General features: G+C 40.9%; 4 protein-coding genes across 7 annotated transcripts in view; 3 read left to right on the forward strand and 1 right to left on the reverse strand.

Moving 5' to 3' along the window:
- Positions 1–275: 275 nt before the first annotated feature.
- Positions 276–5,109, reverse strand: LOC122822124 (serotonin N-acetyltransferase-like). Its single transcript, XM_044100548.1, has 3 exons — positions 4,868–5,109; positions 3,822–3,976; positions 276–3,041 (listed from the first exon to the last, which is right to left on the reverse strand). Exons 1-3 carry the CDS (start codon positions 5,022–5,024, stop codon positions 2,673–2,675), a joined length of 681 nt encoding a protein of 226 aa, XP_043956483.1. The 5' UTR covers positions 5,025–5,109; the 3' UTR covers positions 276–2,672.
- A 2,617-nt stretch (positions 5,110–7,726) lies between these two features.
- LOC122822121 (WW domain-binding protein 11) lies at positions 7,727–14,757 on the forward strand. The gene is made up of 12 exons (XM_044100546.1): positions 7,727–7,918; positions 8,943–9,029; positions 9,150–9,181; positions 9,256–9,349; positions 9,453–9,649; positions 9,851–9,984; positions 11,308–11,462; positions 11,569–11,757; positions 11,844–11,966; positions 12,453–12,734; positions 12,815–13,000; positions 13,747–14,757. Exons 2-12 carry the CDS (start codon positions 8,966–8,968, stop codon positions 14,367–14,369), a joined length of 2,079 nt encoding a protein of 692 aa, XP_043956481.1. The 5' UTR covers positions 7,727–7,918; positions 8,943–8,965; the 3' UTR covers positions 14,370–14,757.
- Positions 14,758–14,904: 147 nt separating this feature from the next.
- Positions 14,905–21,816, forward strand: ddx47 (DEAD (Asp-Glu-Ala-Asp) box polypeptide 47). Its single transcript, XM_044100547.1, has 12 exons — positions 14,905–15,111; positions 15,320–15,413; positions 16,376–16,564; positions 16,661–16,732; positions 17,500–17,618; positions 18,559–18,630; positions 18,723–18,839; positions 18,927–19,073; positions 19,160–19,297; positions 19,382–19,452; positions 19,566–19,695; positions 21,473–21,816. The coding sequence occupies exons 1-12, from the start codon at positions 14,920–14,922 to the stop codon at positions 21,626–21,628; spliced, it is 1,497 nt and encodes a 498-aa protein (XP_043956482.1). The 5' UTR covers positions 14,905–14,919; the 3' UTR covers positions 21,629–21,816.
- Positions 21,817–23,343: 1,527 nt separating this feature from the next.
- LOC122822120 (myosin-10) overlaps positions 23,344–26,607 on the forward strand; it is a 74,824-nt gene continuing 71,560 nt past the window's right edge. For 3 of the 4 annotated variants that reach the window (XM_044100542.1, XM_044100543.1, XM_044100544.1), the window contains exons 1-2: positions 23,345–23,499; positions 25,672–26,049. In XM_044100542.1, coding sequence (XP_043956477.1) covers positions 25,705–26,049 — 345 coding nt within the window. In that variant the 5' untranslated portion in view covers positions 23,345–23,499; positions 25,672–25,704. Of the gene's footprint in view, positions 23,500–25,671; positions 26,050–26,607 lie in introns of all 4 variants that reach the window. The other variant, XM_044100545.1, reaches the window with a different exon arrangement.

Here is a 26,607-nt window from a genome sequence, read left to right on the forward strand (position 1 = left end):
AGCTGATGACTCCTGTAACGATAATTGTGCCAACACCATATCTGCTATGAACAGTGGCATAATTCAGTAAAACCTAAGTCCACTGCATTTGTTCCCCGTTTCTACTTTTCACCTACCAAAATGTTCCAGGACAATCAAACTGATTTTATCTGACAGAAATAAATAGGCTGCATTTTGCACTTATGCAAAATGCAGCTTTAAAATGATTCCATTTGTTGATTGTTAAAGAAACAAACACTCTTCCAACCAATGAGAAAAGTAATCACTGTGTTAAATCATGAACGATGATGAAACTGGTGGTTATAGTTTTTGTAGGACTTTGTGGAAAGCTGTTTAATATCACTGGCCACACTCTTATCCTTGTTTACTATCAGACCTGTGGCCTCTTTACCTCCAGTGAACCACAGCGAGGCCGTTATCCACAAGTTAAAGAAAAATACGGTGTGGCAAACCTTCCCAGGAAAGGTCAGTCTACCAAAAAAACCTGTTTGTCCTTCAGCAGAAACGGAGCTGCTCACCCGTCCGTGTTAGTAGATTAAGACCTGAGTGTGGGACTGTGTCATGGATTAAAGTGTGAAGCTCCACACAGAGACAGCTGAGGTCTAACAGAAATCACTAGTGGCTTTTGACTTTATATTTATTAGTGAGGACACTTGTGAGATTTTACTTTGAGCAAAAGAAAGTGGAATGTCTTTGACAAGAAAAGCCAACTCAGGAGCAGTTTTCATCTTCAGAATAACAACACAAACCATTTTCTTCACGTTTGTGTAGCTGCTGCGGCGGAAACAAAAGTCGGTGGGTGATCAAAATCTGCAGTGAACATGCAGGTTTATGTCAGGTCACCGCAGGCTAACGGATGAGTAGATCTAAATCCTCAGACGTTTACAACAGCTAAAGCCTCCATAATAGAGCAGCAGGAGCTGGAGGAGCTGTTGTTGCGAGGCTAAGGCCTGATGACTGACGTCAGCTTGTAGTGTGGGAAGCCCTGAAAGGTGTCAATCAGGAAACGGCTTAGAGTCGCTACATGTTACACCAGGTATAGACACAGTTCGCGTTCAAGTCAACACTTGGTTTATTGTGTACAGAGTGAAATAATCCACACAATTCTGGTGAAAGGGATTCAGCTAAAAGCTTGAGAATAAATCAGAATATCACATGTGAATTGAACCGGTGAAGACTCTACAGAGAACACTGATTTATTTCCCTTCTTTTCTTTATTTTAGATTCAAAACATTGAGTTCAAACAGTGTTAGCCTAAAGTATAGCTGAATGTTGCAAGTAGGAATAACAGACAGGCTTTGGGTTTACTAAAGGTGGGCAGATGGATACGAAAATATCATTGATATCGAAACAGTCCGTATCAGTTTTGGATGGAGATTAGCATGGTAAAATGGATACTCTAGTTCCAGAATCCCTCTTGAAATTGTATCATATATGTTTGTATTACAGTTTCCCAAATTCCCAAAGCTACCCTAAAAAAGATTCTGTGTTGATTTGCTCTCAAATAATCATTTTTCACACTTCGTTTCACTTAGTCGTTCTATTGTTTCCGTCTATCATGTTAAAATATTAAAGTATTTTGTAGATGTCTTTAAACTTTCTCCATATTCTGTTCAAGGTTTTATAAAAATGATTCAAAGGAAAAACCACGGAAACACCTAAAGGTCAGATGATTGGACTTGAATAATAAAAAGTATTAGTATCAGTTCCAGAATCGATATCTGTGATACTGGCCCAGTGTTTATCTGGTATTGGATACCAAAACTGCACACCCATGTGATATCCTATGAATAACAAAAATATGAATAAATAGATAAATAGCGCAACACAGGTAAGCTTATGTTCTTGTTTCTTAAATTAATTCCTTATTATTTTCCTGTTTGGCCAGAGGAGGCAGCCAAGAGCCCAGAAAGTCTTAAGGGCGCCCAACTTTAGAAAAGATTTGTTGGGGCTTCCTCTAGTTAAACCATTTAAGTTTATTTAAGCTGCGTAACCCTTCACGTTCACCATCCCGTTCCACTGAGACCCAGATTTGGTGCCATCCAGACATTCAAGGACGTCCTACAAGTCTTTGAGTGACCTTGTTCTGACTGAAAAGTTGTTTGTTTTGCGACTCGTCAGTCTTTCAGCTTGGATGAAGTTCGAGTTTCTGCGCGACGCGTTGATCGAACACAGGTTGGGTGTTGGAATCGTATGTCTGTAAGGACTCAGGCAGCTTCAGTGAGAGCTGAAACAGCAACAGGGCAGACATCAAGTAAAGACATCAAGGTCTGGTGCTAGGAAAGTTGACTCATCAAAAAGATCCAAGAACTGATCACCCTGTCCATCTTTTCCCTCTTACGTTAAAGTTCACCGTTAAACTTTAGAAATAGGTGATCAAATTATTTCCTTCCTGGTTCTACGAGGTTGATTTTTAAATAGTCCTGAGGAATACGCAGAATCCTCAGTGACTTCCCTCAGTGCAATGTACAGAGCTCTGTGCAAAAGAAAAGTACTGGCGCTTACTGATATAATCTAATGTAACTCAACTTTCTTACATATTGTTACAAGACAAGGAGTCGGCCCCCTAAATAAAACTCTGCCCATGGACTCACACAACCTTGGAATGGCTCTGTCCGTCCAGGTGCCTGATGTCAGTAAGAAAAAAACCACAACAACCACCAAAAGCAGAATCATAAATCGACTTGCTCATCAGTCTTTGTCAGAGGAAGAGTCAGCGGATGCTGGGGGAACCGGATGGCCTCGCTGTTGCGGCGCATGTACGCGTGGCCGCTGATTGGGTACCACATCTCGGTGAAGGTGAGGTTGGCCACGGTGATGGCGCAGCGGCCCAGGACCTTGAAGCCCGACTTGCGATAGAAGGGGATGAGGAAGTCCTCGCACATCAGCATGGCTCGGCGCACGTTGGGCAGGCAGCGCAGGTACTGCAGGTAGCGCCACATCAGAATGGGGCCTTTGCCCTGCTGCCTGAAGGTGCGATGGACCGCCAAGACGTGGATGTGGACGGTGGAGCCGCAGGGCTTGTGGAGGGTCAGCGCGTCCTGGAGGAGGAGGGAGGAAAAGGGCAAAATTTTAGGGTGTTTTCACACCTGATTGAAATTTTCAGCCGGTGCGGTTCACTTTCTCACTGCCCTGTGCCAAACAATCCAAACTAATTGAAAAACCTGTTCCCCTCCTCGCCTGCGGTGGCACTGCACCAAGAATTCCTAAAGGACATGACACTAAAACCTCAGAAGAAGACATGAGCACAATTTTCTTCTTCATAAAATGTAAGCAAAAGTGGAACAGCGTCAGATCTTAGTGGTTGTAGGATTTCCTTTTTGTCTTTAGTAAAAGACTACCAACCGTTTTTCCTGCTCGTGCTTGACTCTTGCATTTGTTTTGGTTGTATTTTCCCAGCATGCCCTGCGCTATGGTCCGCTTCCTGCTTTTGTCTGCTTGCTTTCACATATCTATTCGAGCCGCGCCTTAGCGTTCACTTTAATCTAAACTAGAGCTGGGTATTTAGGAAGACCAGAGTTTGCTTTTATGGTCCGCATCAGACCAAACAAAGCAAACAACAAACAAATCAAACTTTGAAGACAAACAGACTAGAGCTCAATTAAAGCAGACTAAACGTGACTGGTGTGAACGCACCATTAAAATCAATTTTAGCTTTAGATTAAGCTGGAGAAAGTTGACATTCTAGAATGAATCCCTTAACAAGCCCCTCCTGCTACAATTGCGAACAACTCTCCGGTCGCCCCCTGTGACTTAACCAGTCTGGGTGGTGAGCCATGTAATCATAAACCGCAACAGGCCGGAGACCCAGAACGTCTTACTGAGGTGAGCCTGTCCTGGTCCCACAGAGATCCGATGATGAACGCCACCAGGCGGCCCTCTTCGAACCAGCCCATCGACAGCTCCGGACACAACGTGAGGAAATGACGCACTTCATCCAGGTGCAGCGGGCAATCCCCGGACACCGAGATAAAAGCTGGAAAAGTCACAATCACGATTTAGCATGGATTTCAAAAATAGACAGTTTCATCATGCATAATATTTTAAAGGTAAGAATGTTATACAATTCTATAAAATAAAGTTATGATGCCAAAATTGGATTTTATGCACCTACAGAGGACACTACCATTGCAATTCCTATTCTACGGAAGACCAAAAGTGTCAGAAATTAATTCATGAATACGATGTTAAATGAATAATTAATATTTTTATGTATATGGGACCGTCTAAATACAACCATCAATTTTTAAATTGCTTTCTATTAGATTTGTAATTGATAAACAAACAAAAAAAATACATGCATGCATTAAAAATGTGTATATTTCAATGTTTAAACAATTTAAGATAACCTAACTTCATACATAATTAATTGAATGTAACCCCCCCCAACATCAAAAAATGTTTTTCACTCCTAAAAATACATGCAAGTATATATTTTCTTTAATTGCTCATTGAATTTGCAAATTTATTTACTCTACTAATTGAAGTCGGTGGGCGGGGTTAACTCTGGTATGGAGAAGGTAATTGGTCAACGGTTAACCAGTAAGATGTGAGGGTTTATTTAAAGCCAAAAAGACAGTTGGAATTAATTTTTAAAAAAGAATTTAAAGAAAATAATTTATTATTATTATTATTATTTTTTTTATTTTTTTATTTTTTTTAATGGCTTAAATAATTTTAGATATTTCAAAGATTTACTATTGTTTCATAAAATATCCACAATTCTTTAAGAAATTAATTAATTAATTAAGTCATTCATTTATGTATCGTGTTCCCATATCTATTTACAAATAATCACATATAGATTAATTTAATTCCCAGAGTGTGAGTTTGTGGCCCTCCGTAGGGAGCGAGCCGGCCCACTTACCCTCCCTCTCGATTTCAAACACGCTGATCGCGTCCTGCGTGTTGAGCGGCCGCACCTCGCTGGCTGGCAGCGTGTGTCTCCGCTGGATACCGGGCGAAACTGAAGGTGAAGTCTGCATTGGCTTGATGAAAGGCTGGGCGCCCACAACAGACATCATACGAGTCAGAGCTCCTGTCCTCCAGAGGAATCAGAACTTTTCGATCTGTTTTTTATTTTTCTCTTTCTGTGTGTGTGTATGGGTGTGTGTGTGTGTGTGTGTGTGTTCCCGGTCTACCCCACTCCCCGCGGCAGCAGAATCACTTCTGCGGGGGCCCTGTAAAGACAAGTGGACGGTATTTATGGAGAAGCTCAGCCTGGATGATTCACGGGCTGATTTGCATTTGAATATTTGCGGAATGAATAAAAAGAAATCGCAGCCCTGCAATTAATAGCGATTTGCTTTGGTAAGTTAAAGTGAGGGGCCGATAATTACTTAATAACTGACTCCCAGTAAAACGCCGAACCTCCGGCCTATTTATAACAGCTGTGGGATTGAAGTTTTAACAGTTCTGCTCTACAATTAAAATATCTCACTGGCAATAAACGCTTTTTTTTAAAACTGTCTATATGTATGTCAGATTTATTGGCTGCAAACAGAACTTCCCCCAAAGCAACACAGAGGCCCTGCAGACACTTACCAGAGAGGAGAAAGATGCGGAGGAATATCAGAGAAGGTTGTGAAGAGGTCTGCTTGTCCCCGAGTGTCTCTCCTGTTTCCACAGACGTCTCTCTTCATCATGGGCTGATTATTACTATGAGTCACATGATGGAGGATTACAGAAGTTGTTTCCATAACTCGGCAGCATTAGACCCTTTATCTCCTCCCTGACAGAGCGCGTAATGATCTACAGGTGTCATAGAAAACAATCGGCTTTATATATATATATATATATATATATATATATATATATATATATATATATATATATATATATATATATATATATATATATATATATATATATAAGTGGCGACCTTCCTAAAAATAATGACCAATAAATAATTTTTTTGCCATAATTGATTTTGGAATTTTTTTTTATATAATGATACTACTACTACTACTACTACTACTACTACTAATAATAATAATAATAATAATAATAATAATAATAAATTAATAAAATCACCACGGCCCCCCTAAAAAAAAAAAAAAAGTTGTTTCAGGCCATAAAAGCACTTTTTTCAAAAACCATAACAAAAAATATAGGCTATTATTTTAGGAAGGTGATAAATACACTGAAAAACTAGAATGGAGCTACACCTTTAGACAATTTAGTTCTTTTTAAAATCAATTTAAGTTTGTCAAACTTAATTTATTCATGTTTGTTTAGCATGGCAATTTAATAAACGTAATATATTTGCTTGGGTAAACTTAATTTGATTACCAGTAATAAATGAACTCATTGTTTTTTTTAAGTTGGATCATCTGCTTTCTTTTTTCAGTGTATTTCTCTTCTGCTCCTCCAGCCTCTTCCAGGACAAGAGACGAGTTTTGTTAAATAGTGCAACAAACTTTAATGTATTTTATTGGGATTGTATAAGATAGACCAACATGAATTAGTAAATAACTTATGAAATCTGACAATTGTTAGAAGTGTAGAAAATATTTGTCTTTACACCCATTTACTATAATACCACTATATAGATTTAAGTGCAAATGCCTTCAATTTTTGCCTTTAGCAGACAGGTCATTAATGAAGTCGTAGAGAAGTTTAATGCAGGGTTAGGTTATAAAACATTGAAACGTCTGCTATTTTTCAATTTATCTTTCAAAAATGGAAAGAGCGGCAGCCAAGAGGTCCACAGTAACTCTGGAGGAGATGCAGAGATGCAGGCGGGAGAATCTGTGAACAGGACGACCTATAGTCAAACACTTTAAAAATCTGTTATTTAAGAGTGGCAACAAGAAAGCTGCCTTTGAATAAAATTTATACTTATAGCATTACATTTAGAATTTATCAAGGTTTCATGTTTGCACCGACATTGTAAACGTGATAGACATGCCTTTATTTCAAAAATGCAAAAAAGATCCTTACATATTCAACACCAAGTATTATTGGTTATTAAAGTTATAGCAATATTATCAAAATATTTATTAGATACTTTCATTTGACCACATAGACTCAAGCAACAATGTGGAATAAACACATATTAAACGTATTTGCTGTGCCAAGGGCTTTTGTCATGTTCGTGCTTTCTCTATCATTTTATTAAATGAACTTTGAACCACAGCAATAGCATGCCCGAAAATGAGTGGCTTAGAAATTAATTTCAAAAATATCAAACGGTATTTTGAGGAATCTCTCCAGCTCGTGGTGTGCTTAAACTGTAGTCAATTTCCCATTTCCCATTGACAAGTTATGTAAATAAACAAGGAATATTTTTGTTGGCTGTGTGTCACCCTGGCAGATGAGCCATATTGTCCTTATCAAATACCCACACGGGATGCGTTAATTGAAACAATAACCCATAATACCAGTTCATAGTTAGGTTATTTGAAATATATATACATATTACTGGCAGGTTGATTAAACGTAGCTAATTCGATCAATTAATTATACTTTAATTATCCTAATATGAGACTACCTTGATGGTATTGTAGTTACCCCTTCCGGCAACTAGAGGGCAGAACCTAGAATTTGGAAAGGATAATATGACTATCGAGAAAGATATATAAACGTATTTAGAGACTAGATTCTATCTGTAATATACAATGAGAATACAAAAAATTATTATCACGAAAATAATAAGATGTTTTTGAACATAATTCTAAAGAATCCAAAGTAACAGTTATGTTTTTACTTTTTCTTCGTTTTGGTGACGTCAGAGTCGCCTTTCCGCTCCTGCACGCAGCAGCAAACATGGCGGACGGCTAACACATTTGTTGTTCTAAAATAAGTCCTGGGTGGGGATTTTATCTTTAGGAGCACAAACAATAACTCGTCCCGTGCTGAGTGTACCCGGGGGGCTGTCTAAACCTCGCCGCGGCCTGTATTTCTTTACTAAAGAAAGGTAAAACCAGCGATGCTTCCCGTGTTACTGCTGTTGATGCTAACGCGGGTTTAGCTTCAGGTGCATGCTAATATGATCACCTACGAGTTTTGAGTTACTACAGAGTTTAAGTCCGTGGAGCTAATTGTTTTCAAAGTATTTGTGTTATCTTATCTCACCTGCACTGAGTCATAGAGTCATGTTATTTTAACGTAAGAAGTAATCTTGGCTAACCTGTTAGCTGACAGTGGCTAACTGCCACAAATCGTACAGCGATATTTTCCACTTTTATCAATAAGTCAAACTAAACAATAGTGCAGTGATTGCTTGGCGAAAATTTAGTTTTAGAATTCTTCACTGCATTTCCACGATGTTAAAGACTATTAGCCACGACAAAAGACATTTTTAATTTTTATAAATATATATGTCCTTGAAACGCTCAGCAATCTCACATGAGTGTTAAATCTTTCTCGCTGGCTAGAATTTCACTGTAATAGTTGATTTATGGAAATAACTAGAAGAGTGTTTTACATAGACTAGTCAAGTCGCAAAAAGTTACGCCAGAAATAACTAAATTGATCTAATTTCTTTCATTTAAAGTGTAAAATTCCCATCTGGCCTCTAAATCGGTTCATCTCAAGTCAAAAGGTCAAGCTTGTTATAGCAGAAAATATTTTTATCATTGAAAATAGCCTTCAACCTCTGGCTGTTTGACCTTTTAAAGCAAATATTCTGGCTATATCCTAAAACGTAGTTATCCAACTTGAATAGGGTTGAATAGAGAAGTACTTGAAAACATTAACAGATTGTCTAATTGGCCTTGGGTCAATTAAATAAAAATAAAACAAAAAAAGTTTTTTAGGCTTATTTAATTTGCGATATCAGAAATTCTCTATTTCCTAGAACCCAAAATGCTCACAAATCCAGAAAATGAAGCAAAAGCAGCAGCTGCCAAGTCACTGATTGTTACATGCACGTTAAAAAGCGCTCCAAACTTTTAAAAGGTTTGCATTGGAAACTTTATGTGAAATTTGTTTGCAACTAGGGTGAAGGAGACACACCGCAAAAATGGGGCGACGTTCCACCTCCTCCACCAAGAGTGGGAAGTTTATGAATCCCACCGACCAGGCTAGTGAGTATGAGCCTGTAAACAAAGCCGCTGACCTGTCCAGCAACACCGGAAAGACATTTTTCCATACCAGTAGGTTGATGTGGGTGCATTAACTGTATTTTTCCCCCCCGTGCTTTCCAGGAAAGGAGGCCAGGAAAAGGGAGTTAAAAAAGGTAAACGCACAACATGCGCTTAAATCTAGCTGGTGTTTTATTGAGTCGCTGACATGGTGGATTCGTTTTTGCAGAACAAGAAGCAGAGGATGATGGTGAGAGCAGCTGTGCTGAAGATGAAAGATCCCAGACAAATCATCAGAGACATGGAAAAGCTGGATGAGATGGGTGAGAGGAGGAATTTGTTGCAATTAATATTTTTTTATATAGTTGAATACATTTTTTAAATGCCTCTTTAACTTTTTTTTCTTTTTTTTTTTTTTTTTTTAAGAGTTCAACCCCGTTCAGCAGCCCTTGCTGAACGAGAAGGTGCTGAGGGACAAGCGGAAGAAGTTACGGGAGACGTTTGAACGCATCGTCCACCTGTACGAGAGGGAGAACCCTGAAACCTACAAGGAGCTGCGCAAACTGGAGCTGGAGTACGAGACCAAGCGAGGGCAGCTGGCTCTGTACTTTGACTCGGTCAAGGTGTGACCCAACCCCTGTTCACATTTCTATCTGAAACGGTTCAACTTTATGGTTACGTTCTCCTGAAGCAGCTTTTTGTGGTGTGACGAAAAGGCTTTGCTTGTTTTTCCGTTCGATCCGTTCCAGCTAATTTAAAGTTGGGAATTATTCAGTCCCCGTGTCCTGTGAGCGTCCTAACTTTAGACGCACATTGTTTTCCAGAACGCAGAGTCAGTGGAAGTGGACAGCATTCCTCTACCCGACATGCCTCACGCCCCGTCCAACATCCACATCCAGGACATCCCGTTACCAAGGGCTCAGCCTCCATCCATCCTCAAGAAGACCTCGGCTTTTGGGTGAGCTCCGTTTGGGAACACTTTCTGGAGAGCAGCGTTTTGCTTTGTCAAAGCAAAACGAGATTCTCAGAGTGGATGGAAGTTCAGTGTGCAAAGATGCGCTCCATTCAGTCCATTTGTTACATCAGTTAGTTGATAAGATAAGTTCACTTTAAAACCGACAACATACCTGGAAATAAGGAAGGCTAGTGAGCAAAAATCAGACTTGTGTTGTCACTAGTTATATTTACTCGAGTAACTTATTGGGGAAAAAAATTTGACTTTTAGGAGTTTTTTTTATTTTTACATGAGTCATTTTATTATGAAGTTTCGCTACTCTTATTTCAATAAAGCTTCTGAGTAACTTCAGCGAATGAAGGACGAGCTTGCTTAAATCGAAAATTCACCAGACAAACACCCTGTTGAAGTTTCATAAATTTTATATTGGAAGAAACTGATTTGGAAAAATTCTACTACACCGAACCAGCGCTGTGCTACAACATTAATTGTTTTCACTTGGGTTCATAAAAATACCCAAATTTCCACATAACGGTGCATTTTGGTCCCTCTGATGATGTAATTTTCAAATATTAAATTATTGTTTTTATCAGTTACTCAGTTTTACCAAATACTTTTTTACTCTAACTTGGGTAAAAGGTTTGGATTCTCTGTCTGACATCAGTACTATAAACAAATCCAGTAACAGTTTCTCTTTAAAATACATAGAATTTTGAAAAGAAAAGCTTCTATTGAGCCAAAATATATCATCAAAGACCATATCTCAATTGAACATCTATTTAAATAAAATGAGAGAAGAAAGAAAAATGTTTCTAGAATTTATCAGGGATTAAACATAAAAGCAAAGTGAAAAAAACAAACAAACATGCATTCCACTAGTACAAAATAGAAAATGTAGATTGATTTATTTTACTAATGTATAATTATTGATATTTGTAGCCCTTATTTCCGTGGTGACGCCTATCCAAATAGGTCCACTAGGGGGCAGCGTTACGCTAAAGCCATCCTACAGCCTGAATCTGTCAAAGCGATGTTGTGTTTAAGGTGACTGACAAAATTTGACGTGTTAAACGGTTTGCTTTTCTCCTCGTAGAACTTTCTTTCAAGATTTGTTAAACTGTGAAGGAGTGGCAGCTTTTGGTTAAAAAGAAAAAACCAAAACAATTATCTTAATTGCACTTAAAGTTGATTCTCCAAAGCATTGACTCGGTGGTGCTGAATATAAATGCTCATGTCACGTTTTAGGTTTTGATTTGCAGGAAGGCGTCTTCATGATGCCACAAACTTTGGAGCAGCAGTAATTCTGTCTTTCCCTGAATGTCTCAGCAAACCGACGACCGGACCCGGACTGGCTTCAGTCCCCAGTGTCCCTCGATTACCCCCTGGGAAGAAGCCACCCGGGCCCCCACCGGGGCCCCCGCCGCCGCAGGTTCTGGCGCTGTACGGCATCCCGTCTCGACAAATCTACGGCGCCGACACAGGTGACAATCAAACAGTTTTCTTGACTCACTAACCAAACCTAGCTTTTTCTCGCTGCGTTTCATCTCTCCATTTGTTTCTCTTTTTTCCCCCCATCTGTCGGCGCAGACCCGTCCATCCCGGGGCTGGAGCGGGACTCTGCCGGGGACCTGGGGCGGGACCGGGACAGCGGGAGTGACAGCGACAGGGACCGTGACGACGGGGACGACGACAGCGACTCGGAGGAGGACAGCGAGGAAGACGGAGACGAAGGGGCGGACGGCGACCGCGACGAGGACAGGAGCGAGAGACACGCCGGTGAGCGGCGCCGGAAATGGCCGGCACCTTAGAGGGTCTCCTTCTCTCACTAATAAACTTACTGCGTGGACGTCCGCCCCCTGCAGGTCGCAGCGTGCGTTTTGCTGACCTCGCCGACGAGTCCCGGGATGGAAAGAGGAAGAAGAAGCGAGTGGTGAAGAAGACGAAGGCCATCACTCCCCTGCAGGCCATGATGTTAAGGATGGCAGGTACCTGGGAATTCTGAATTGATTCAGAATGCTTAAAATTTTATTTTTGTTTTGTAAAATTATATTTTGAATAATTGTTCAGTTTTTTATTTAAGAAAAAGTCAGGCTGCTAAGCTAACCTAAGCTAACCCAGTTTAAGTTACAGACTTTTATTCACAAACATATTTTTGTTTAAATCTAAATGGATGAAATTTGATGCAGTTTGTAACATTGTAGAATTGGTTTAAATAAATGTTGTATTTGTTTGTAAAATAAATAATAAATCATGAAGTCGCTCAGAGCACAAGGCATAGAATTATACTGAATAGATCTGCCTTTATGGATTTGGCCCATTCTCAGTGATACTCAATTTTTTTTCAGTATCAGGACCGATACGGATACGGCCCAGATATTAATATCGAATCGGAGCGTCTCTAATCTTTACATGTACTTATTTATTTTCTAACGTGAAAAAGTGCTGCATTGTGTTTCTTTCTTTATCTTCAGGTCAGTCCATTCCTGAGGAAGACGAGGAAGAGGAAGTAGAGGAGGAATACACGGACGAGTCGGACGGCTCCGACACTGAGGACCGGGGCCCGCCTGGGGACCCCCAACCTCACGTCCTGCCCAACCAGCGCCTTCTCCCTCCTCCTGGGGCAGTGGGGCAGCAGGGACCTCCCCCCTTGCAGGGCCCACCAATGACCGGGCCCCCTCCTCTAGGACCCCCGCCGGGTCCTCCAATGAGGCCCCCCGGTCCCCCCTCTGGCCCGCCCCCTGCTCCGCCTCCAGGTTGGTTTGGTCCCCAGAAGAAGCTGGTTGTTGTTTAGTGTTCAGTGTGTAACCCAGAGGAAATGCTCTACCGTTTCCAGGCGCCCCTCCGTTCTTGAGGCCTCCTGGAATGCCTGGAGGGATCCGGGGCCCAATGCCTCGTCTCCTGCCCCCTGGGCCCCCACCAGGCCGCCCGCCCGGCCCTCCTCCGGGCCCCCCGCCCAGTCTCCCTCCAGGCCCTCCGCCGCGTGGGCCACCTCCCAGACTACCACCCCCAGGACCACCAGGTACGGGTTATGTGGAAGTGTTCACACCTCTTAAACTGTTTCACATGTTCCTGTATTAAAGCAGAGAAGTTCAGTGAGTTTTAGTTTGATTGTATGTGGTTGATCAAACTTGAATGGTGGAAGGAAAAGAAACCAATTTTTCAATATTTCAACTAACAGAACATTTTTTTTTTTTTATTCTGATGGTTGTGAATAAAAATTGTGTTGACAGTGAGCCATGGTAACTCTGGAGGAGCTGCAGAGATTCACAGATTAGCTGTGTTAATCTGTAAATGAGTCTTAAAGCTGCAGTATTCAACTTTTGTAAAAAAAAATAAAATAAAAAAAAAAGTTTTTTACATATTTGTTAAAATGGTCACATTTTCCCTTCTTACAGTATAATATGAGACAGATAATTTGTGAAAACATCAGGCTCCTTCACTTCCTCCCAAAAACAGCCAATCAGAGCCTGGCTGTTTCATTAGTAGGAATTTATTGTGACAAGAATAAATCAGAAGTCTTATAACCAATTTTTTTTTTACGATAAATGCCCACACCAACTAGCAAATTTAAAAATATGATGGGAAGAAGCAACAAATACTTTTTATTGTCACTTTTATCGTTATCACAAAATATCACAATGAAACTTTTAAAGCTCGCTCACCCCTAGCGTGAATATTTTTACGCGACACCCTGACTTGCACACGTTTTCTGTACTTTTCTGTTTGTTTTTATTAAACTCCCATATTTTGTGCGTCTCCACTCAGGTATCCCCCCTCCTCCTCCGAGAGCCGGAGGCCCCCCTCGCCCCATGGCGCCCCCCCTCTCCATGTTTCCTCCGCCTCTCAACTCCAACGTGCTCAGCGCCCCTCCCAGCATCGTGCCGAGGCAGAAGGCCCCCGGCTCCGGCCAGGACGGCCCACAGAGCAGCATGCCGCCGCCGGCCATGCCCATGCGGCCCGGCGTCATGCAGATGCCGCCTCCGCCCGGCACGGCCGGCAGCCACCACCACACGGCCACCATCGAGAAAAGAGCCAACATCACCTCGGCGGCGGCCGGAGGGGCGGCAGGCGCCACCATCTCGGCCAAGCCTCAAATTATCAACCCCAAGGCGGAGGTCACCCGCTTCGTGCCGACGGCGCTGCGGGTGCGTAGGGACACAAGCGGGCCGATGCGGGGGCTGTCGACGGGGCTCCTGGAGAAAGCGGGCGGGGTTACGGCAGGACGGAGGGGAGACGACGGGATGGGAGGACAGTGGCAGAAACAGCAGCTGGCTGCTCCTATGGGGTTGGCCAACCCGTCGCAAGTGGGGTCTGTTCCTCAGCCCAGCATGAAGACTAAAGACCAGGTTTATGAAGCGTTCATGAGAGAAATGGAGGGACTGCTGTAAGAGTCTACGAACTACAGAAAGGTCTTTTTTTGTTTTTGTTTTGCTGTGCAGAGTTGTAGAAGTAGCTGTATTTAGAACATTCAGTAATATCATTTCTCTCATCGAAAGGAAAAAACAATTTGGGCTACAACTTTAGTAATAAATTTGATCCTAAGTGTGTATTAAAACATTTGGATTGGTGGTTAACTGAACACTATGCTCTGCACTGCATTGGATTGTCTGTTTTTACCTTTTAAGTCTGAAAATGTGCTTCTTTTCCAACAAGTTATTTGACCTCAGTGATGCAACTTTGTGTAATTGATTCGTTTTTTGTTTTTACTGCCGATCATCTAAATATGACACGTGAAGCGGTTTGTTCTGCAGCCAAATAAAAATCGGTTCAAACATGTTTTGTCGTCATGTTGCTGCTGAGGAAGGTAGAAGCAACGACTGGATGAAACTTCCTAAACTAATTCATTTTGTCGTTATTTAAAGTGTTTTTTAAAAAAAAAAAAAAAAAAAGCTTCGTGATGTCGGCAATAAAGTTGTCAGAAAAACTACACTTCCCGTCATGCTTTGGGTCCGCGTTTCCGCAGCTGCGCAGTTCAGACGGGAAGACACGTTGAGACGGGGAAGCATGGAGGACCGGAGTCCGGAGCAAAATACCGGTGAAAGACCGGAGGAGTCTGGCAGCGACGATGATGAAGAAGAACAGGTTAATACTGGAGAAAGTGAGGCGGCAGTGAAGACCTTCAAGGACCTGGTAGGTTTGTTTCCCCCAGCAGACAAAAGAAGACACGTTAGCAACAAAGCGCTGTCGGTTTTCGCATTAGCTAAGCGAAGCTAACGCGTTTTGTAAACACCATTTCCTCAAATGAAAGGTCTTTACCTTATGTCGGCGTCCAAAAATATGTCTGACACTATTAAAAACGCCATACCCGCCATGTTTTAAAGCTGTTTTCCCTCTGCAGGGTGTTACTGAGGTGCTATGTGAATCTTGTGATCAGCTGGGATGGAAGAGTCCAACCAAGATCCAGGTGGAAGCTATTCCAGTAGCACTTCAAGGTTTGATACAAGTTACTTTTCTCACTCGGTGCTAAATAGTTTGCAATGCTTACAAGAGAAAACAAGTCAGGTGTACAGGAGGTAATGGAGAAATGGCAGATATGTAGCTCCATTGGAACCTAACTTCTGCCCTGCTAACAGTCTGTTGTTTTTGAATGCTCACTGACAAATAGTTGGAAAATAAAGTTATTGCAGTATAATGGTAGCGACATAATGTTGCAAGAACACATTCTTAAAGATCAATAAACTTTAAATTCAGCACTGGAACAGGAAGACACTTATAAAAAAAATCCAAAATAAATAAACAATAAATTAAATGAATTAAGAAGTCTCTGTAAGCTGGCCTTCAAAAAAAAGAAAGAAAAAGGCTAGTTGAGACCAAAGCACCAGACTGAATACGTTTGAGATCCATTTTTTTTATAGAGAAAGAAGAAAAACGCTAAATTATGCAAATGGAAATTATTGAGTTTGTTATAATTGATCATGCGATTAATTATTGCGACATGCCTGATCATAACCGTTTGAACTTGTTCCTATTTTGTCACCTAATTGGATTATTATTGATACACTGCATGACTGCCCAACACAAAATAGTGCATATTTGCACCTTTTCCAAGTTATTTCTTTCTTCCAGAAATACAGATCTGCAAAGTGTGGCGTGCGTTTAAATTCAGCACTCCCTGAGTAAATATTTTGTAGAACCACCTTTAATTTATAGTATTTTTGGGGGCCACACTTTTTTTTTTTTCTAGTTTAGCCAGTTCCTTTAGGTTCAAAGTGGATGGAACTGTTTTCTAATCTTTTGCCACAGGCTCAAATGGATTTCGATCTGGACTTTGACCGGGCCGTTCTAACACAGAAACATGCTTTGCTTTAAATTGCTCATTCCACTGTTGATACTTTCGAGCCGAAATGTAAAATCCGACAGCCAGTAAGTTGTGTTGATCCTCCTGAAACCGCAGGCAGAGACGTCATCGGCTTGGCAGAGACGGGTTCAGGTAAGACCGGCGCGTTCGCTCTGCCGATCCTCCAGTCGCTGCTGGCTTCACCTCAGCGGCTCCACACCTTGGTCCTCACCCCCACCAGAGAGCTGGCCTTCCAGATCTCCGAGCAGTTTGAGGCCCTGGGCTCCAGCATCGGGGTCAAATGTGGTACGTGTCCATGAAACATTACTTGCTTTGCTGTTGGGGATGGAAACCCTTTTTTAGAATGCTGTTAATTTTCAACTCGTCTCACATCTGTTGCAGCTGTGATTGTTGGAGGAATCGACATGATGTCCCAGTCGTTGGTGTTGGCAAAAAAGCCACATATTGTTATTGGTAAGAGAATTGTTATTAGCGATGCAAGTTTTTGATTTAATGAGTTAATCTAAAGTTAATGGATCTTATCAATCGACTAATGATTAACTGATAATTGGCCATTTTCTTCAAAGCCCGAGGATTTTTTTGTATCAAGAGGGCATATCGTCGTTTCATGACAAATTTTTTTCTATGCTGAGTTTAAAAAAACAACATAAAAACAAAAACGCATCATTATCTTTAAGCATTTTGTGTCAGCTGTGTTATAACTTGACTGAATAAACTGAAAATGGTGAGTTTCTCACATTACTAATCATAAAACCCCCTCAGAATCAGCCGTGTTTATTAACAATATGCATTTTTATTAAGGTGATAATTTAAGAAGATTTAAGAACGTTGATAATTTATAACGGAACCGCTTGAAGTGCACTTTTAATCTCACTACCGACTCTGGACCGTTTTGTCTTGTCTGTTCTGAAATGCCTCCGCCTTCCATTCTGTATCATCACCCAGCGGTGCCCTCTGCTGGATGGCGGTGAAACTACAACACTAAAAGAAGTATTAAGCGGGCTGTATTAGATAATTGAATGTAACAAATTTTAATCTATTAAACCATTAATGCACAATTAATAGCTGGTCCATTAATTGTTTTGCGTCCCTACTGCTGATGTGTTTCTTTTTTTCTTTTTTTTGCAGAGATGTTATCAAAAAGCATGTTGACCATCAAGAAAGGAGTAAACTTTGTACATGTAATAATTAACAATTAAATATATATCTTTTTTTTTTAGCCACTCCTGGTCGGTTGATTGACCACATGGAGAACACAAAGGGCTTCTCCCTGCGAGCTCTAAAGTTCCTGGTGATGGACGAAGCAGACCGGATTCTCAATATGGACTTTGAGACTGAGGTGGGTCCTGACAGGACGGACGTTGACCTATTCACATTTTTAATGCTACTTCAACAAACCTAAATGAAATAAAAGGAAAAAAATCCTTGATAACTAATTTCTGACTGTGCTGTGCTTCCGTTGGCATTTTTTTTTCTTTTTTTGCGTCAACAAGGGATTTTAATTGCATTTGTTATTTAGTAGAAAATTGTGTTTTTGCAACATTATCGGAATATCGACAAAGTTTTGCGCACATTTGTAATGGAAGCTTTTTCTGCCTCGCAACCCTGTTTGATGGTTTTGTGATCCTCAGTATCTCAGCGTTTTCAAGAGACTCTGTCATTTTTGACCTTTCACAGTCAGTTCAATTGAAATTTCTTGACCCATTTTTGCCTGAAGAAAAGAAGCTGCCTGATAGTTATGCACACCTGGATGTAGGGTGTTGACCTGCTCAGCCCGTATTCTCTCTCTTTACACAAGCCTCTTTTCCGTTCCAATATTTCGCTAATGTGGGAAAAAAAAAAAAAAACAACAATTTCGCAAGTGCGCTCTTTCCATCAAATAAGAACCACAATTAAAATCACATGTGGATAACTTTGTACACACGATGAGACGTTACAAAACATGCTGCTCCGTGATCCTCCAACTACTTCCTGTCGTCTTTGTGGTTTTTGACAATGTGACTCGTGTGATTCTAGTTTTGCAAAGTTTCTATACGTTCATAAATCCATCTCATCCTAGTGCAAAACCTTTTTTTTTTTTTTGTTGTTGTCGTTAAAATTGCAGTGTGTCCACTAAGCGCATTTATTTCCAAAATCTGAAATTGCACAATCGTACGGCGAGCGGAAACGCAGCACCAACCGACCCACAACACCAGAGCGGCGTGCGTAGACGTCACTTCGGCTCATTTTCACACAGAACCTGTTCATCTGCGTTTGAGTTTTGTTTTTGTTTTTTCCAGGTGGACAAGATCCTGAAAGTCATTCCCAGAGACAGACGCACCTTCTTGTTCTCAGCCACCATGACCAAAAAGGTAGTGGCACACTCCTCTGTGTTTCTCTATAAACTCCCCATGTTGTAATGCTTGTCGGTCCAGCTCAGATGTTGCGCTGCGATGACTTACAGGTCCAGAAGCTCCAAAGAGCAGCTCTGAAGGATCCTGTAAAGTGCGCCGTATCCACAAAGTACTCCACAGTAGACAAGCTGCAGCAGTACTACGTCTTTATTCCATCCAAGTATAAGGTAGGAAGTCGTTTGATCTGATCTTGAGCAGGTTTTCTTTGTTTTATTTTTCTGTCGGCGCGTTTTAAATTGCCTGGTGCGTTGCAGGACTGTTACCTCGTGTCCATCCTGAACGAGCTGGCCGGGAACTCCTTCATGATTTTCTGCAGCACGTGTAACAACGCCCAGCGGGTGGCGCTCATGTTGAGGAACCTGGGCATCACCGCCATCCCTCTTCATGGACAGATGAGTCAGGTAGCGCTCGTTTTTCCCTTTAAATTAAGCTGAAAAATGACCAAATACCAGACACCGAAATGAAACAACCGCTCCGTTTTGGTCAGAATAAACGTCTCGGCGCGCTCAACAAGTTCAAGTCCAAGTCGCGCTCCGTTCTCCTGGCGACGGATGTGGCGTCCAGAGGCCTGGACATCCCGCACGTCGACTGTGTCATCAACTACGACATCCCTACGCATTCAAAGGCAGGACGGGGCTTTGTGTCGTCGTAAATATTTGATTTAATTTCTCCGATGAAATGGTGACGGTGAACCTGTCTGTTCTCCCAGGACTACATCCACAGAGTGGGGCGAACAGCCAGAGCGGGCCGGTCTGGAAAATCCATCACTTTTGTCACACAGTAATAAAAAGATTTTATTTTCTAATTTTAACAGTGCATTCTAATTGTTTTAGTTTTTTTATCATTGTTGCTATTTTGCAAAAATATTTACCTTGCCATCTCTGATCCCGAAGGTATGATGTGGAGCTTTTCCAGCGGATCGAAAGTCTGATTGGGAAGAAACTGCCGGCGTTCCCCACACAAGAGGAGGAAGTGATGATGCTGGTGGAGAGAGTGAGCGAGGCTCAGAGGTTTGCCCGGCTGGTAAGTCGCCTTTGGACGATGCTCAACGTTCTCTGTTGTAGTTTGGCTACCGATTACCATAAATACTTATAAAATTTGTAAATTAGCTCAAAAACTCCAAGATGGGACACCACCTGGTTATCAGGTGAAATAAAAGCCAAATGGTTCAGCCCCAGTTGTGTCCAAAAAATACCCACCTGCTCAAGTGCTAAGCAAAAGATGAAAGAACAGTGCAAACTAATAAAACTAGCAAAAAGTGAAAAATATGCAACTAAAAATGGACAGTTCAGTACAAACCGTGAATGCTGAGAAATCAGGTTTATTTATGAGAAATTAGCTTTCAACTGATTAAGATTAGTTTGCAGCAGAATATCCTCACTCAGCAGCACCAAAAATATGTAACACTGAAATAACCCACAGAATGATAAATAGTAATATCACACTCCATTATGAATGTGTGTGATTAAAGACCAAAGTTTGCTTTCGAGAATTTTAGAAATAAGGTCAGAATATCTTAATCTAATTGAGGTAAACAATTAGCTGGCCGTTTCAAACAAATACTAAAGGTCAAAACGGAAGGGAAGATAAAACATTCATTTTAGAAAGTAATTTTTCATTGAATAGTTAGCTGAATTAGAAGTCAATACATTCTTGTATAATTAATTCATAATCTATTAGTTTAATTTTGTAATTTTGGATCTGATTTAGTGTTATTTAATACCAGGATTAAAACAGACATAAATTAGCATTTTATTGTTTTAAACAATCAATTTTACGTCCAACGTGAACTTAAAGCGCCAGAAATAAAAATATTAATTGCTAATAAGCGCCAGCGGTTTGCTAATCCTGGCCGCTCAAGTAGAGAAAAGCTGTGTCTTGGAAAACTGGGGCTAGCTTTAGCCTCAGTAGCTTTTCTTTAGCTTAGCATTACGCTAGGATAACAGACTATTTTATCTAACTTAGAGAGAAGAGAGGAAAGGAGGAGGGACTAAGGTCACATTACTTGATTAAAATATCTTCTTATCAGTCAATAATCGTATTAAACTGTTTTTTATTGTTTTAAAACCCAAACCGTTTGAAGGTGTAAAATCCCCCCAAACCAATCACAGTGAAATTGACAGTGAAACCCAACCTTTTATTGTGTAAGCTAACTTTTCATTTCAAGGCTTGCTTAAACAATTCCAGAAAACATCAAATTATTATTATTTTTTTTTTATGGTACACCTTTTTAATTGGTGGCTAAAAAACGGATATATATTGACCAATATTTCATCGAGCAGCAAAAAAATAAATAAAAAGAAAAAAGGTTCTTTCCTCGCAGCTCTTTAATAACTGTGTTTAAGCAAATAGGTGGAGGCAACATCCTGTGGTGCTTGTGGTTGTTGGATGGTTTTACAGATGATGATTCTAAGCAGAAATAAACTTCCAGTGGGGAAAACAATCCAACCCGTGGTGAACCACAGGAGGAAAAAAAAAAAGAAGAGAACTCATAATCAGGAATCACTTTCATCTCTGGCTCTATCTGGGAATCAGGTTTTATACATTTGGAGATTTTTGTCAGTCAGATAAGTAATGTGCGCAGAAAACCTGAACAGAAACGGCTGCTGAATTACGTCACACACTCAAGAACTGAGGCGTAGTAATAAATAGATTTCTGCTTTGTTTTCTTTTCTTAAGTTTCCTGTTGCTTTAACACAGTACTCTTGCATGATTGGTGGTGGGTGAAAATAACGTGCCAATTTTTTTCGGAACAAGTCTGGAGTGATTCGTGACGAAAACGATGGCTACTCTCGTTCAGGAAATGAAGGAACAGGGAGAGAAACGGAGGAGGCCCAAAGGTGGAGAGGGGGACGAGGACGACACGGAGCAGGCGAGCGGAGTGAGGAAGAAAGTCAAAGGAGGGCCGGGTGGAGGGAAGAAGAGGGGCGGAGCAGCCTGGAGAGGAGGACGCTGAAGCAGAAAACCAAACCGTAAAATGTACATAACCACAACACAAAATGCCTCTCCGGTCTCTGATGTAAACTTTACTATCATGACGACTTGTTTTCCACACATCGCTTTGCGAGCCGACAACTATTTAATGACACAATAAGTGCTCTTTTTTTTTTCCATTTGTAATAAAACTTTGCTGTAAAATCTCAAGCGTTCTCTTTGGTGTTGCGTTGGGCTTCAGATGTAGCTGTCTTCCAGAGAGGAAGAGGAATGACTGGAATTTAAACCTCCAAGGGAGGAAAGCCTCCTGGTTAATATTTTAACTTTTTTTTTCTTTTTCTGAAAAAAGTATTATGATGCATGTTAATTATCAAAATATATCTCCACAACAGCAGAGTAGAGCTTGTGTGATGTGGATTTTTCTTGGGACACACTGATCCACTTTTCTTTACTTCCGATACGATACGATACGATATCTGAGGTTAGGTCGGTACCGATCCGATAAAGATAACCAACATCTGTTAATTATTGTAGGTCTTCTAAATATAAAGATGAGAAAACTAGCTTCTGTTCCTCCTGAGCTGTATCAACAAAAATAACTTGAGTGAAGCAATTGGCATTTTGAAAATATATTTGCTTAATGGAAACATGTCAATATTAATCTAGGATGGGGTATTTGTTTTTGGCTTTTTAAATTTATTTTAAAAATCTGTCTCAAAATTGGTTTATTTTGCAAAACTGCAATGAAAAGTTTTTTCCTCATGCCACATAAGTCACATGATCAACAAATGGATGTTGCCATCAGCGCAAACCACAAAGAGAAAACAGGAAGTGGTTGGAAGATCGTGGCCAGGTAAATTTTTTAATTACTCATTTTGTGAACAAACTTATATCTGATTTTAGTATTGTTTATTTAAAGGAAACACTACAATTGTAAAATTGTTTTTTCTTCTTCTTTTTACATAATTTCAATATTTTCCAGATGTGGATGAAAGTGGAGTATGGAAGGAAGAGCATGTTTAGATTTTATTCAGTCCTCCACCCATCAACCATCATTTTGTTCATTCATCTGCTGATCCGTCCATTTATCTGTTTGTCCATCATCACACCTTCATCCTTTTACCCATTTGTCCATCCATCAACACCGATCTGAAAAAGTATGGTTTTAACACTACAAATACGTAAAAATCCTGATAACTGCAACTCCTGCTGCCGATTAAAAATCATATTTAGAGTTTATTCTGAAATATAGATAATATGGTTACTCACGTGGGGGAAACGATATGCTCAGAGTCGAGAGACTTGCTTAGGGCGCCAGCCACACTTGAACCGCCTCTGGAGCAAAACAAGTTTTTATATATTTATTGCATTTATTCCCACCAAATTAAGGAATTGTGGTTTAACAGCCAATAGTAGATGAAGAGAGAAACACCGCAAACTGAAACCCAATTGTTTCTAGGCTACATCCAGTGGGCGTGCGCGGTACCTAGAAATGTTTGTGATAGATTTTAAAGGGAAAACACAGCAGTGTCAAAAAAAAACATAAAAAAGTTCAATTTTGTCCATATTTAAGAATGCTTTGAAAACGACTTTATCTTGCAATTTTACGATTATTCCTCATTCCGGACAGAGCTTCCCTCTGTGTAGGCGCATTGATCTGGGTGATGTGGATCTAGGTGCGCTCGGGTCCACCGTAGGCGGGAGCAGCAGCAGTGGTCAAGTCTGCTCCGGTTTGGAGGGGGGCTCCCACTTCAGAGGCAGCGCTCTGAGCCTGTGGTGCGCACTCACAAGCCAAAAATACATGCCTGCATCTCAGCGGTGTGGAGCTGTTTGCTGCTGCCGCCGCATACGAGGGGACGTCGAGCCGATCGCTGATTCGCTGACAAACACCAGGTAAGTTGCCTGTGCGGCGCGCGGGGCAGGTTAAGGGGATGATGGAGCGCGTGGGGAGCAGACCATCACGACCAGCCCTGTCTCCAGCAGAGAGAGGAGCTGCTTCGAGAAACTTCATTGCGTTACTGTTAATTGTGTGAGTGAGTTCAAAGCCACATTTTGAGCGGCTCCAGTTAAAACATAGGCCCGCTTTGACTATTTAATTGTTAACGAGGTAACGTTGATAACAATGTAACGGTGCGTCACCTTTCTTTCGGCAATTCACATAACAGTTTATCTATGGCTGAACATTACAAAAATATCCGAACTGCGTATATGCTGGTTAATTATCCGAATAGTTCACTTTTAAAAACACATTTTATCCGCCGTGTAATGGCACATTTCTGTACCCCGTTCTGCTTCAGCTACTTATAGCTGTGGCGCAGGTTTTTTTTTTTGTCTTTCTTTCTCTTTACTGCAGATAGATATTGATCCAATGCATGCGAGCAGCAACTTTTATTAGCCGAATGACGGCATTACGGGCCTAAGGGGGTAATTTACAACGCAGTGAAGTCCTCATACAAGAGGAGGAGAGGAGAGGGGTTGGATATGTGTGCCATTCACGACGCCACTGCTTCCCGTGTGATCTAATGCGTAAGCGTGGAGCCTACGCAGTATGCGCATTACTGCTGGGCAGGACAATCCACCAACAAGCCTCAGCCTCAGACCAAAACTTGGCATAAAAGAAAGTTGGTGCTCGTTCAGCTGGATTTATTATTTTTTTTAACCGGACCAATCTGCATTCCTTGCTTCGTTCTCTGAATCTGGTGGCAGTGCATCAGGGAGAAGGACAGGGCTGTTCACAAGGAGGATGTTTGATGCCTAATTTGCCAATTTAGATCAGGATCTCAAGTAGTTAGAGGGCGGCTATTTATTCCAAAAGAGGCATAAGACAACCAACATGCAAAGCAAAACAGTTCTCTCTATAAGAGAGAAATAGGTCTGCGAAGAGACCTACATGAAGACATGGAAACAGATTAGAGATGCACCAATCAGAGATTTTGTGCTGCCGATACCAATTTTTGTTGGTTGGTCCTTCTTTTGCTTTAGGAAATCTAAATAATAAATATAATTAAGCATCTGGCTAATATGTTGTTATTAAACAGCGTTGACAGTAACGTTAGATAAAAAATGAAATTACTGTCTCAGACAATAATCCAAAGTTACTCCATTATTTTCTGCAAAATCTATAAATGAAGTAAAATTCTGCAGCGTATAGAGCTATCAACTAATAAAATTAAAGAACTACCAAATATCTCCTTTACTATTTTACCAGTAAGATTTTCGTTTTTCTTTTTTGCATGCAATATGCACCATATTACAATATATTTTGTATGTTGTTTTCATTTCAACCATTTCAAAATAAATACCCATTGGTATCTGAGTTAATATTTCAGATGATAAACATTCAGATTTGCTCTTATCTGTCAGATTGTCATGTGTTTATCTTAGAACCAGAAGGGAGATTACACTCTGTGTGTGAGTTGGAGAGAGAGAGCAGTCAGTGTTACACAGCTCCGCAGTTAAACTGGGATTTATAAATACTTTAAAACAAAAATAAAAGGAGTCAAGAGTTAACATTTTAAACCAATTTTAGCATCTTATGTTGTTGTTTAGAACGATTAGTTCAATGCCAACTTGGTAGCAAGATAAATAGCATTGCTAACCCTGCCAGCCAGGGTTAGCACTGAGCTAACTTCAGTCTCTGAGTGTTTCCTGTAGACCGTGATAAAACAAAACATCATAGAAATTCAAACGGGATTAAAAAGATGCGATTAGTCCCACAGCATCACCATAGTTTCCAATGTGACTGAAGTGCTTTTCCACATGTCCATTTCTTCACAAGCCAGATCCTCTCAAAATGTCAGTAGAGTTCATCAAAAATATTTACATTTACATGTGTGATGGCAGGAAAGAAAGGTCTTTTATCTGCTGTGCTTTTTAGAAACCAGTTAGCTTGTAGAAAGGACTTTATAGTTGTTATAGAGTCTTTGTGACCTCAAGATGCTGTCTGCATATAGGGCTTAGAAAATAAGATTCATAAGTTTATTTTAAGACTTTTTACACCAAGAATTGTGAATGGTAAACATAAATGTAGGGTTTATTTAAAACCCGCCCCTCTGTCCTGTACAGGTGTCTACATCGCACTGGTAAATCCCAAGGAATATGTCTCATCGAAGTGGGCAAGAGGACCCGGAGCGGTACCTGTTTGTCGACCGGGCCGTCGTGTACAACCCGGCCACGCAGGCCGACTGGACGGCCAAGAAGCTGGTGTGGATCCCCTCGGAGCGCAACGGCTTTGAGGCGGCCAGTATCCGGGAGGAGCGGGGAGAGGAGGTGCTGGTGGAGCTGGCAGAGAATGGTAAGAAGGTGGTGATCAACAAGGACGACATCCAGAAGATGAACCCGCCCAAGTTCAGCAAGGTGGAGGACATGGCGGAGCTCACCTGCCTGAATGAGGCGTCAGTGCTGCACAACCTGAAGGACCGCTACTACTCTGGACTGATATATGTGAGTGTTCAGGCCTGAAGCTTTTTCCTTTTTTCAGAAGGCTCTCTATAGATTATGTATATTAATAGGTAACAATCCAGCTATTGTTGTGGAATTTTATCATTTTTGACCATTTGTGTTTTGGATTCTTGTTAATTTGGAAAACGGTGTTTGTAAAAGTAGTTTTTAGTTTCTTCCAGTCACCTTCCCCCTATAAATACATTGCAACACACGGAAGATCCTGCCCCAAGAAGAAAACTGCTTGCCAACGATGACTACCAGTGGTTTTGCTTTCAAATTGACGACATAACGCGCTAAATCTTAAATGTAGGTTGGAATAAATAAAATATTGACTACTAATTGTGTACCACAGCAACTACATAACAAGATCCAGTGGTATCGCATTTCATGTCTTTGCAAAAAGTTTTAGTCAGATAAAAAAAAGGCGAGCGAGAGGCAAGGGGGGTCAGTTATGCTAGCTTGACTTTGACTAACTTAATATGTAGAGGTGCTGTGGAATTCTGTATTTCTGTTCAGTATAATGATGTGTACGCTGTTACGCATTAGTTCATTTAGTTT

The sequence above is a fragment of the Gambusia affinis genome, linkage group LG19 (genome assembly GCF_019740435.1).
Source record: "Gambusia affinis linkage group LG19, SWU_Gaff_1.0, whole genome shotgun sequence".
Classification (NCBI taxonomy): Eukaryota; Metazoa; Chordata; class Actinopteri; order Cyprinodontiformes; family Poeciliidae; genus Gambusia; species Gambusia affinis.

Bases quoted from the DNA above. Each gene is read 5' to 3' on its own strand.
- LOC122822124 (XM_044100548.1), bottom strand. From the start codon at position 5,024: ATGATGTCTGTTGTGGGCGCCCAGCCTTTCATCAAGCCAATGCAGACT. The intron at 3,977-4,867 runs GTAAGTGGGCCG...TGACTTTTCCAG, and splicing joins GTTTGAAATCGAGAGGGAGG to CTTTTATCTCGGTGTCCGGG. The intron at 3,042-3,821 runs GTAAGACGTTCT...CTCCTCCTCCAG, and splicing joins ACCAGGACAGGCTCACCTCA to GACGCGCTGACCCTCCACAA.
- LOC122822121 (XM_044100546.1), top strand. From the start codon at position 8,966: ATGGGGCGACGTTCCACCTCCTCCACCAAGAGTGGGAAGTTTATGAAT. The intron at 9,182-9,255 runs GTAAACGCACAA...TCGTTTTTGCAG, and splicing joins GGAAAAGGGAGTTAAAAAAG to AACAAGAAGCAGAGGATGAT. The intron at 9,985-11,307 runs GTGAGCTCCGTT...TGAATGTCTCAG, and splicing joins AAGAAGACCTCGGCTTTTGG to CAAACCGACGACCGGACCCG.
- ddx47 (XM_044100547.1), top strand. From the start codon at position 14,920: ATGCTTTGGGTCCGCGTTTCCGCAGCTGCGCAGTTCAGACGGGAAGAC. The intron at 19,074-19,159 runs GTAGCGCTCGTT...CGTTTTGGTCAG, and splicing joins TTCATGGACAGATGAGTCAG to AATAAACGTCTCGGCGCGCT. The intron at 19,453-19,565 runs GTAATAAAAAGA...CTGATCCCGAAG, and splicing joins TCCATCACTTTTGTCACACA to GTATGATGTGGAGCTTTTCC.